Source organism: Haliotis rufescens, unplaced genomic scaffold (genome assembly GCF_023055435.1).
Source record: "Haliotis rufescens isolate VD_foot unplaced genomic scaffold, xgHalRufe1.0.p SCAF_9, whole genome shotgun sequence".
In the NCBI taxonomy this organism is placed as follows: domain Eukaryota; kingdom Metazoa; phylum Mollusca; class Gastropoda; order Lepetellida; family Haliotidae; genus Haliotis; species Haliotis rufescens.
In genome coordinates this window covers 14,253,108-14,265,323 of record NW_025964383.1, presented here as the reverse complement: position 1 = coordinate 14,265,323, position 12,216 = coordinate 14,253,108, and the positions used below count along the sequence as shown (strand labels likewise).

The 12,216-nt window shown below is 39.1% G+C and overlaps 1 protein-coding gene and 1 long non-coding RNA gene across 2 annotated transcripts; both read left to right on the top strand.

Moving 5' to 3' along the window:
• Positions 1–405: 405 nt before the first annotated feature.
• Positions 406–8,776, top strand: LOC124150251 (nascent polypeptide-associated complex subunit alpha, muscle-specific form-like). Its single transcript, XM_046522221.2, has 6 exons — positions 406–463; positions 2,189–2,275; positions 5,613–5,654; positions 6,925–7,641; positions 7,943–8,176; positions 8,481–8,776. The coding sequence occupies exons 1-6, from the start codon at positions 436–438 to the stop codon at positions 8,774–8,776; spliced, it is 1,404 nt and encodes a 467-aa protein (XP_046378177.2). The 5' UTR covers positions 406–435.
• Positions 8,777–9,265: 489 nt separating this feature from the next.
• Positions 9,266–10,582, top strand: LOC124150209. Its single transcript, XR_007219583.1, has 3 exons — positions 9,266–9,337; positions 9,846–9,918; positions 10,505–10,582. It is a non-coding gene; the product is annotated as an uncharacterized LOC124150209 (long non-coding RNA).
• The last annotated feature ends 1,634 nt before the right edge of the window (positions 10,583–12,216 follow it).

Below are 12,216 nucleotides of genomic sequence, written 5' to 3'. Positions count from 1 at the left end.
GTGATGCAGGTCTCACACGTTTACTACTTCGGTGAAACCCACGAGCACGGATAGGTGCTGACAAACCTAGAAACAAAATTTGGGCGAACCAGGATTCGAATCCACAATCATAGGTTTCTGCAAAGCGAATCGCGGCGCCTAAGACCCCGTATCGTATGACCGGTCGTATGCCGTATTATAATTTAATTGACAGTTTATATTGGCGTTGATATGAACGTTGTAAGTAAATTTAGGGAACGCCTCTTCTGAACAAAAAAACATTTCATAACTAGTTTTCTATTTTGGGGTTCAAAACCAAATTATATCTCTTGATTAGTCAAATTAGAAATATGATCTCGATTAATCAAATACAACCTAAGTGTATAAATAAAGCCTAATACTTTTTCAAACGTGTTTTCTCGTCAACAACTTTAAGCACGATTGGTTATCCCAACCATGATCGGATTGTTCCTGTTATTTCTTGGTGAGTTATAACCATTCTTTTTTAGGATGTATGATTCTAATCAACTGATCATTTCATTGTCTTTTCTCATAAGAAAAACACAATTGCTTCAAGAATCTAGGATCTCTCTAGGATTGCCGTCTAAGGTACTGCATTTCGGTGTTGAGAGCATCGTACATGTACCTTAAACGTTCAGGAATCATGTGACAACGGGTTCGTATCCCGGATTCACCCAAGTTAGGATAAATTGTTTCTCATCAACACACCTTGGGGTCATGAAAGCTGCAATGTCAAAGACCTGCATCACTTCTGGTACATTCTTCTTCTGACTTAATCGCTCATGACGTAAGGTGTACGCCATGACATGGAGAAGAAGTAGTGTTGTATTCCTTTCTTTAGCATCTAATACATGTACCTATTAGGGACCGGTCATTTTATATTCTGTGGGTGTGGGTGTTTGGCTCGGATGTTATCGAAAAAAAGTAAATTGTCACCGACAATTATGATTCAGACATGTAAGAAAAATTAAATTGCCTGCCACAAAAATGACAGTTTTCCATTTAGGCTCATAGTTTAACTAAATACCTGGTTTTGCAACTGAAAAAAATATCAAATCTCCATACAACACTCCAGGCCCAAAAAATATCAAATGGCCGCTCCCTTAATAACACCGATGCACAGGGTCTGTTGTTTCACTGTGTTTTATAAGATGATATCAAAGATAACTTTTTTTCCACCAAATATTCAACTTTTCATAATTTTTCTGAATATCTACAAGATTCTGATATGTGTTTGTTATTTGCCAAAACCTCCCTTTCATACTCAAACGAGGGAATTAATTCATATATTCATAAAACATTGAAGCATTTTAATCTGCTTTAAAGTTTGAAGACTTTTTCGTATCTCATAATTCATATAGAGAATAGTTTTGAACTTTCATCGATAAACGCAATTGGCATCGATGACATGCATCAACCTAAGGTGACCCATAAGCGACATGGAGTCTGTTTTTAAACATTTTGATATTTCACTTACTTTTATCATAACCTTTTGCAAATTAACACAATTTGTCCTTCAAAAATGTGATAAATCATGTATAAAAACAACCGAAAACATGGAAAATGTACTTTCAAGTAGCTATTGGATCGCTGAAATGTGAAGCGAAAATGTCAAAACTAAAACGGAAAACAACAACGAAAAAGTCCAAAACTGAAATGAAAACTATTTCCACCGCGGTGGAAATAGTTTTCTGTATTTTCATTTTAGTTGACATTTTCGCTTTTGTTTTTGACCTTTTCGTTTTTGTTTTTGACATTTTCATTTTAGTTTTTAACATTTTCGCTTTAATTTTCAGCGATTCAATATCTTCTTTATACATGATTTATCACAAATTTGTATGGCAAATCGTGTTACGATGACAGTAAATGAAATATCAAAATATTGAAAAACAGACTCCATGTCCCTTATGGGCCACCGTATCAACCAAGTCCTAAACACCCGATCCCGTTGGTCGCCTCTTACGACAAACATAATCGCCTTTTACGGCAAACATGGGTTGTTGAAAACCTATTCTACCCCGGATCTTCACGGGTCACTTATCATTGATATGTTTCGTGTGTGTTTGGAGTAAATTACACAGTCAAGCAAAGTGTTCTCATGTAACAGATCTCATGACTGTACAAATGACAATGGGGTTATCCTCTCTCCTTGTGCTTAGATAACATATACTCGTTTTATTTTGCAAAGGTTGTCAAGTTGTCACCTGCTTCAGTGTTACACGTGATTTCCCGTTGGGAGGTCAGAAAGATGTACAGCTACGAATAATAACGGAAGGTAAGAATCTACGTTTTGGCTTCAAAATCATTCAAATTGAATATTTCCGTTGGAGATGAATCAATTGAACAACATAACATGAAGGTAAATGAACGTTTATGATATCGCCTGCATACATAAATATTTTTTAATGTTAAGTTTACACGATATACGTCTTTTTCATTGGACGAGAGGTCGGTCAACGGACCGGGAAACTGAAGTTTATACGTGTATGAACGGCACATTTGACGTTCATACGTTCTTTTCACGAGACTGTATTCTTGAAATCACGAAACACAGGCGGACGGGAAATCCCCAGCACGAATAAATACAGAAGCGTTCTTTCTCACCATTTAGATCATTTAATTTTGAACTTAGTGTTGTAGCATATATTGGGATGAGACAGAGTTTGTTTGCATGCCCATTCAAGGATATCCTCTCTACAACCCATCCTAGAGAACACAAAGAAGAAAAACACATCCAAACTATTGCAGTATCGACTCGATCCGTGTCTAGACTACAGTGACGTCTACAGAAATCAACGAAGTGACCATACTATCTATTTGACACATCTTTACAATCACCTTTCAGTGATCGGCTAACTGATCAATGAGACCAAACATGTAACCGAAACGGGATCTTCAACAATTATGGAATTGTTTCCCGTCACGTTTATCGTTTCGACCATTTTTGACGTCTTGTACATGATGTAACTGTATTACGACATGCTGTCATTGTGACCGACTTACTGAAGCAGTTCGTAAAGACCTTTCTCATCTAAAGATGATATTTGAATATATTTGTTGAAAGCAAGCTACAACCTTTGTCACTGTGAGCATATGTACGCTGATGTCACCTCTCCTTTGGAGGAACTACTTCATTCCGCGATATAGGTGACTGTTGTGTGGTTCTTTGTGTAAACTCTAAATTCCACGTACTAAATAAAATTGACACATCATCAGCGAAATAACTGTCGTTTCTTCACGCTTTTTACGCGATTCAAAAATGGTAGAAACATCTGCACTCAAGTGTCGTTTCAGGCACCAAGGGATATCAGTTTAGTTCTTTGTAGTGACGACTGGTTTTACTCTACAACCCAGGATTGTCTTCGTGTATATGGTCTTCATTGCTACCATATGTAGAATGGTACAATCAAATTTGGGTTCGCTTTTAACTGAGGACCTGGACTACCAAAAGCATAGCACTTGGTCTACCGATTGCAAAATACAAACTCCTAAATTGAATACAGTACAACACTAAAACTACTCTCTTCAACACTATGGTTTGGTCTTACCCGGACTATGGGGTAAGTATCACGCAAACCAGGTAGTTTTTATTTGTAACTACTGTGGAAAACAGAGCGAATCCGTGGCCTGAGAAAATTTGCGCCCAATGTTGCTTCAGGTGGCGACATGGGTTGACGCCCCCCCCCCCCCCCCCCCCCGGCAGTGGTGTAGTGACACCGGACCTTATTATGTGTCTTCCAAATATGGACCAGTGACATGTTACGTATCCCCGCGCCAGTGGGCGCTGCTAAGAAACTGAAACTGGAATTACAGAGTCCGAGAGAAACTGAATAATATGGTTCTAGGGCACCTTCTCCACCTCCACCACAAATAGTCCCATGCACGCATTGAAGGAAGATGAAAATAAAGTACATAAAGCATTTGTCACACAGTGAAATAAAGCACCCTTACATTTCCACATGGTCGTGGGGATAGCCTAGGCGTTAAGGCGTTCGCTCGTCATGCAGAAGGCCCGGGTTTCATTCCCCGAATGGGTACAATGTGTGAAGCCCATTTCTGGTGTCCCCCTGCGGGAATATGGTTAAAAGCGGCGAAACACCATACTCACACACTCAAAATGAACCGGCAAACTTTATTGCATCTTTCACTGAACATACTTTTATGATGGTTAACTAAAAATGAATACCATTGTTAATTTGTCCTTTTATTAAAAGTAGTAGAGAAAATTTAATTCCAAAATATTACCATGTGCAACCATCTGTTCCAAAATTTATCAGTCTTCTATCTACCGGAAATGATTCAGTCTGTTATTAAAAACCTGTCCATATATTCAAAAAGACATTTACCTATGTAAATACAAATGTAAACAATATGAACGTTTGTTGTGAGAAAATATGTGCATGTGCATGGCATATATAATTCATGTAAATGAACTCTGGGCCATGTGGCCTTCATTCATAAATAAACTTCTTCTTCTTCTAAAAATGGGAGCCCAAGTTTTAGTTTTGCATGAGTGTTATAGGAAACAGTTCACTTTTGTGTCATCTCAGAATATATCTGTGTTCTTCATAGAATTAAACAGTTGAAAGGTTCATGTTTACCTGCATTTAATGCATTCCATTTCTATCATAATATTTCTTTGTCGTATGCTCCAGTGTGATAAACAAGCTTAAGCATCGTCTTCCCAAGTGCAATTAAATATATCTCGCTAATAAACTAAGCATCCCTTATTCAACTTAAGGCGAGGTGTGACTTAGTTTACATCATCTTCAGGGATAACGAGAGCCTGCAGATATGAAATTAGTTATAGTCCTTATATTTCCAATGTATTATTGGTTTGGTTGATATATTACTTTGATGCTTGTATATGATCATAAAAGGAAAATCAATGGATCATAACTTATTATTAATTCTCCAAGTAAACATATAGATGCCAATGTTATCTCGCATATGCCAAAACATTTGACTAAATCATTTGAAATTGTACAATTCCCCATTCAGGTTTTTATCTTGAAGCGTAGAGGAAATGTATAATTTATAAAGTTTGAGATAATGGTTTGAGATAATAATTATGCATAAGCTATCAAAATGCTTCAAATGGTATGCGCACACATGTAAATGTCATTAATATTTGTGTTATGGCCACCTGGCATACATGACAATACATCTGCAGGCGTTTGGACCCTGATGGAAATGTGTGCATTACTACGACTGTTCCCAAACTAGAAATACATATACATGTAGCCAAATGATTTGGAATGTTTGGTAATGTGTGTATTTATCTTAATACCAACAGTATTACTGTGTTACTCAAGTAATGTGCTTTTTCGTGTCGTTCTTGTCATCGTACACAATATCTATCACACATGGATATGATATTATTATATCATTCATCACTGACCATATTGTCAAACAGACACACGAATCGGGTCACTGTCCTTTGAGAAAACTATATTGTCATTTATGATGCAGTACAATTTCATGAAGCTGCCATTTCATCAACATGAGATTGTTTCAGATTCCGAACGGCAGTTTAAGGACATAAAAAGGTCGTACTGTATGTCACGCATACAATTATGATATTAATAATTTCAATTGTCCTTATTACACAGTACTTCGAGGCGGTGGTGCCAGGTCAACGTCTGGATCTGATGGTAGGTGTCAACATGAATAGAGAATCTGCATTAACCCGGGATGATAGACAGATGATCATTGCAGAGTATTCCACGAAAATATAAAACGTAAAAGAAAATCTGAGTGAATTAACAGATTATTGTAAGAAGTTAAAAATAGCTACTGGTAAATAAAGCAATAACATCATTGAAGATCCGGGTTAGAATAAGTCATCAGCAACCCATGCTTGCCGTAAAGGCGACTATGCTTGTCGTAAGAAGCGACTAAGGGAATAGGGTGGTCAGGTTCGCTGACTTGTTTGATGCATGTCATCGATCCCAATTGCGTAGATCGATGCTCATGATATTAATCACTGGATTGTCTGTTTCAGACTCGATTATTTACAGACCGCCGTCATGTAGATGGAATATTGCTGTGTGCGGCGTTAAACAAGAACCAACCAACTTTCCATATCCAATAGAAATCTCTGCATTAAGCAGAGTCGATTGTACAATTCTGAGCATGTGTTTATGACTCAATATCAAATAGTAATGATACCTGGTGTTCGCGATAAGGTGTGCGTATCCTGCCCCATCGGTGGCACACGTCACAAACACATGCAAAGGCAAGTCAATTGTTCACCCGAAAAACATGGGAACATATGGAATTGGTCAAAATAGGGAATTGCATCGGACATCATTTTTGTCACTGATGCGTCCAAATTGGAAATGCCCTCCACGTGTCTACCATAAAACGTTTTGAATACTTTACTGAGGCCTTGAATGTTGTAACATTGACCAAACATCTTCTGAGCAAGAGTCGTATGACGCTCTCTGAAATCTTGGTGCATGCACGATTGTATCTCAAAAGTTGCGAAATGTAAACACCAACGGCTGGAGCTGCTGGAATATTGCTCGACATGAAGGGAAAGTTGACTATTGGAAAGTCGAAGTCATCCGTCTAGTCATACAGTCTTGTGGAGAGAGTTTTGTCACTCTAAGTGTTTATGCATAGATCTAAATATGAAACAGATGAGGCGGTCTCCTTTATTTCTAGTTCAGCTGGAAGGGACTAATTCCTGCAGTTGCTCAAATATTTGAATAAGTTAAGAATAAAAGCAAGATTGGTTCAGCAAATGTTCTATAGGTAGGCACACACATGTAAATATCACATTGTTGTGTGTGTTTTGCTACCCCATTAATAATACGCCCAGTTTCATGAAACAATGATCTAATGATATATCATTAACCATTTGCACTGTGTGGTTTGGTATCTGTTGCAATTTACATGTTCCTCTCGGTTTATTTATAGAAGCAACGGTGAAGACTGCACCCGGTACCATGGCAGTATCAGTTGACAATACACCTCAGGGAGCACAAGCTGACAATACACCTCAGGGAGCACAAGCTGACAATACACCTCAGGGAGCACAAGCTGACAATACACCTCAGGGAGCACAAGCTGACAACACAGTTCATGCATCATCATTTGACTCTGGAATTCCGGCAATTCCTGCACCACCAGCTGACAAGGGAATTCAGGCTAAACCAGTTGGCTTTAAAAATCCTAAACCACCAACTTACGAAACAGTTTTGACACTCCCAGCTGACAATGCAACTCAGGGAGCACAAGCTGACAACACAGTTCATGCATCATCATTTGACTCTGGAATTCCGGCAATTCCTGCACCACCAGCTGACAAGGGAATTCAGACTAAACCAGTTGGCTTTAAAAATCCTAAACCGCCAACTTACGAAACAGTTTTGGCACTCCCAGCTGACAATGCAACTCAGGGAGCACAAGCTGACAGCACAGTTCAGGCACCATCACTTGACAAATCAACTCCTGCACCACCAGCTGACAATGGATTTCAGGCAAAACCAAATGGCTTTGTAATTCCTGCACCATCAGCTGACAATGGAATTCAGGCAAAACCAGATGCCTTTAAAATCAATTTTCCACCAGCTTACAATGCAATTCAGGCACCACCAGCTGACAATGCACCCAAGGACAATTCCCTCCCTCAGAGTAAGCCAGCAGTTACTAGATGCCCTACTCATTTATAAAAAAAACAGTATATCTGTAAATATTTCATTTTCATATTAATATGCGTATTACTATTTAATAAAGGATCCATGAAAATGACTACTAATTTAGAAACAGGGTGATTAATTGCTGATATACAGTCCTACTTTAATTAGCCTATACTCCATCACTACCCCATTAATAATACGCCCAGTTTCATGAAATAATAATCTAATCGAATAATGACACATCATTAATCATTTGCACTGTTGCGACGTACATGTTCCTCTGGGTTTATTTATAGAAGCAACGGTGAAGCCTGCACCCGGTACCGTTGTAGAATCAGTTGACAATGCAACTCAGGGAGCGCAAGTTGACAATGGAATTCAGGCAAAGCCAGATGATTTTGAAATTCACGCTCCACCAGCTGACAATGCAAATCAGGCACCGTCATTTGACATTGGTGTAACTGGAGCTGATAATACACTTTGGGGACTACCAGCTGACAATACACCGAAGGACATTCCCGTCCTTAAGAGTTAGTCGGCAGTTACTAGATGCCCTCCTCGTCTAAAAAACACTCCAGTAAATATCTGTAAACATTTCATTTTCATATGAATATGCGTATTACTATTTAATAAAGGATACATGAAAATGACTACTAATTTAGAAACAGGGTGATTAATTGCTGATATACAGTCCTACTTTAATTAGCCTATACTCTATCACCACCCCATTAATAATACGCCAAGTTCCATGAAATAATGATCTAATCGAATAATGACACATCATTAATCATTTGCACTGCTGCGACGTACATGTTCCTCTGGGTTTATTTATAGAAGCAACGGTGAAGCCTGCACCCGGTACCGTTGTAGAATCAGTTGACAATGCAACTCAGGGAGCGCAAGTTGACAATGGAATTCAGGCAAAACCAGATGATTTTGAAATTCAGGCTCCACCAGCTGACAATGCAAATCAGGCACCGTCATTTGACATTCGTGTAACTGGAGCTGACAATACACTTTGGGGACTACCATCTGACAATACGCCCAAGGACATTTCCGTCCTTAAGAGTAAGGCAGCAGTTACTAGATGCCCTCCTCGTCTAAAAAAACCCATTTCATTTTCATATTAATATGCGTATTCTTACTTAATAAAGGATACACGAAAATGACTACTAATTTAGAAACAGGGTGATTAATTGCTGATATTCAGTTCTACTTTAAACAGCCAATACTCCATCGCTATCTGTCCGTTCCCGAGATTGGTTCAGCAAATACATATGCTGTGTGGGTAGGCACACACATGTAAATAGCATACTGTTGCGCCTTACGAGTTGCTCTCGTTTTATTTATAGAAGCAACGGTGAAGCCTGAACCCGGTACTGTGGCAGTGGCAGCTGACAATACAACTCAGGGAGCACAAGCTGACAACACAGTTCATGCATCATCATTTGACAAAGCAATTCCTGCACCATCAGCTGACAATGGAATTCAGGCAAAACCAGATGGCTTTGAAATAACTGTACAACCAGTTGACAATGGAATTCAAGCAACAACAAATGGCTATGATAATTATTTAGCAACTTTTGATGACAACACACTTCGGGCACCATCTGACAATGCAACCAAGGACAATTCCCTCCATAAGAGTCAGCCAGCAGTTACAAGATGCCCTCCTCATCTAAAAAAACCCAGTAAATATCTGTAAACATTTCATTTTAATATTAATATGCGTATTCCTATTTAATATAGGACACATGAACATGACTACTAATTGGGAAACAGGTTAATTGTTGATATACAGTCCTACTTTAATCACCCAGTACTCTATCACTATCTGTCCGTTCCCGAGATTAATATAAGATGTCTACCCAGAGAACGGAAAGTCACTGGTTCAAATTCTTGGAAGCTTCGTATCACTATACGCTCACAGACCGTATATTTCATTTTTAAGTTCCTGAATTGTATCTCAGTAGCCTATCGCTGTAAAAGTAGAAACCGAAAAAAAAACCATGTATCCACTTCGGTTTTATAAATGCAATAATCTTGATTTCGACGTTGAACCCCATTTCATATCACCTAACAATTCTAGTCGTCTTGCAAGGAGGACGAATAGGAATCGGCTTGAATGATACATATAATTCTATATTCATACGTGTGAAGAAGAATAATCAATAGATACATGATATTTGTGTTATTCAGCTCGTGATCGACATCGAATGAGAGCACATCATCATATTCGTCGTCGTCAACATGTCAGCTGAACTTTGTAGAGGTACGCACAGTTAGACCCGTGAAGATCCGGGTTAGAATAGGTCTTGAACAACCTTTGCTTGTCGTAAGAGGCGACTAAAGGGTGTTGGGGCTCGCTGACTTGGTTGATGACGTGATCGTGTTCCAATTGCGTGGATCGATGCGCATGATATCAATCACTGGATTGTCTGGTCCAGACTTGATTATTTACAGATCGTCGTCATGTAGCTGGAATATTGCTGAGTGCGGCATTAAATAACAAATGAACAAACAAAAGCATATATTCACCATCATCTTCGTCGCTACCCATGTTTGCCGTAAAAGGCGACTATGCTTGTCGTAAAAAAGAGGCGACTTTCGGGATCGGGTGGTCAGGCTCGTTGACTTGGTTGATGCATGTCATAGTGTCGCAATTGCGTGGATCGATGCTCATGATGTCAACCACTGGATTGTCTGGTCCAGACCCGATTATTTACAGACCGCCGTCGTATAGCTGGAATATTGCTGAGTGCGGCGTAAAATAACAAATGAACAAACAAAAGCATATATTCACCATCATCTTCGTCGCTAAATTATAAATGTGGATAATGAATTATTTTGTGCTTCAGGTTGAGATGGCACATGAAACGGACAGCCTGTCATCTAAGTTTCTTGTAGACAGTGAAATAAACCTTTAATGAGCATCATCATAGCTTTTACGTGGTCATTAACTTCATAATCAAAAGTTAAACTTCTACAGTCTTAGTCTGTATTTCAAGTAAGCTTTGTGTATGTACTACTGAATGTGTTTGTTTGTTTGTCGTTTATCGCCTCACTCAGCAATATTCCAGCTATATGACGGCGGTCTGTAAATAAGCGAGTCTGGACCACACAATCCAGTGATTGACAACATGCGCATCGATCAACGCAACTGGGATCGATGACATTCATCAACCAAGTCAGCTCGCCTTTTACGGCAAGCAGGGGATGCTGAATACCTATTCTACCCTGGATCTTCACGGGTCCATTTTTGCAATAACAATCATGCCTGAGTTATTCAAAGTAATTACATTAACGCCTTATTTGTTTCACTGTTGCCCTTGTGCGGATCACAACGCATTAGTCGTGCACTTTTTCCATGTCAGCAATAAAACTAATGTGTTGTGTTCCCGCACAAAGGCAACAGTGAAACACATAAAGTCTTAATGCAATTATAATGAATAATTTTGAGACATGATTGTTATATATTGAACTTCACAAGGTCATACATCAACTATATTTGTATATATCGTTATGTATCAAATAACGGTATACATAAGGGGTCGTTGATTTTTAAGTCGTAAGAGCCAAGAGCGATTCTGTTACGAATAGACTCAATTGAAAAGTAAGAATGAAACATACTTTGGATATGTTAACTAATATGTCCGATTTATTCTGTAACATATGTGTGTTTTATTTTTTGCATGTTGTGATACACGTTGTTTTGGCCGTTCTATCAAAAAACCTATATCTCACTTGGGACGGTCGGGTAGCTTAGTGGTTAAAGCGTTCGCTCTTCACGCCGAAGACCCGGGTTCGATTCCCGACACAGGTACAAAGTGTGAAGCCCATTTCTGGTGTCCCCCGCCGTGATATTGTTGGAATATTGCTAAAAGCGGCGTAAAACCAAACTCACTCACTCACTCACTATATCTCACTTTCTGCATATGCGGGTGGAACAAATGTAATCAAACTGTCCCGCGGTCATGCGACGGTAACACGGTCTTGATACCAGTGTTTACTCATATACCGCATGGGTAAGAGCCAGACTTTCAGTTGTTGCATCATGTCGTTGTATGCATGATCATTATCTCGTTCGAGGTAGATTTGCGTGGAGTACCAAATTGCACAGCTATCCCGTAGGCAGTGTTGCCTGCGATCTAGGAAGCACGGTATGCCCAATGGTCCATGACACTGCGATTCGCTCTGGTGGTGGTTTTAATGTCAGAATCGAAATGATTCCTGTTCTTGAAGTTCAGGGACCCAAAGGCACTGCTGGAAAAGGTAGAATTGCATGATGTGAGCACACCTAGTGCATCAGACAATTTCAATCATGTCAATCATCTTACATCACAATTATTCATGGACCATTCACATAATATACGGACATCGCGTTCGGGACCTTATACAGTAATGATATGCATGCATGTACGACATTTTAGTTCAAGGTGTGTCATACGATTCTAACTCAAAAGTTGTTTGATGAGTGTGCAAGGCCTTTGTAAAGCTTTGAAAGACATGTACATGTCGAGGACACTCCCAAGTTTGTCGTATAAATGACAAAAAACAAATGTGGAGATGA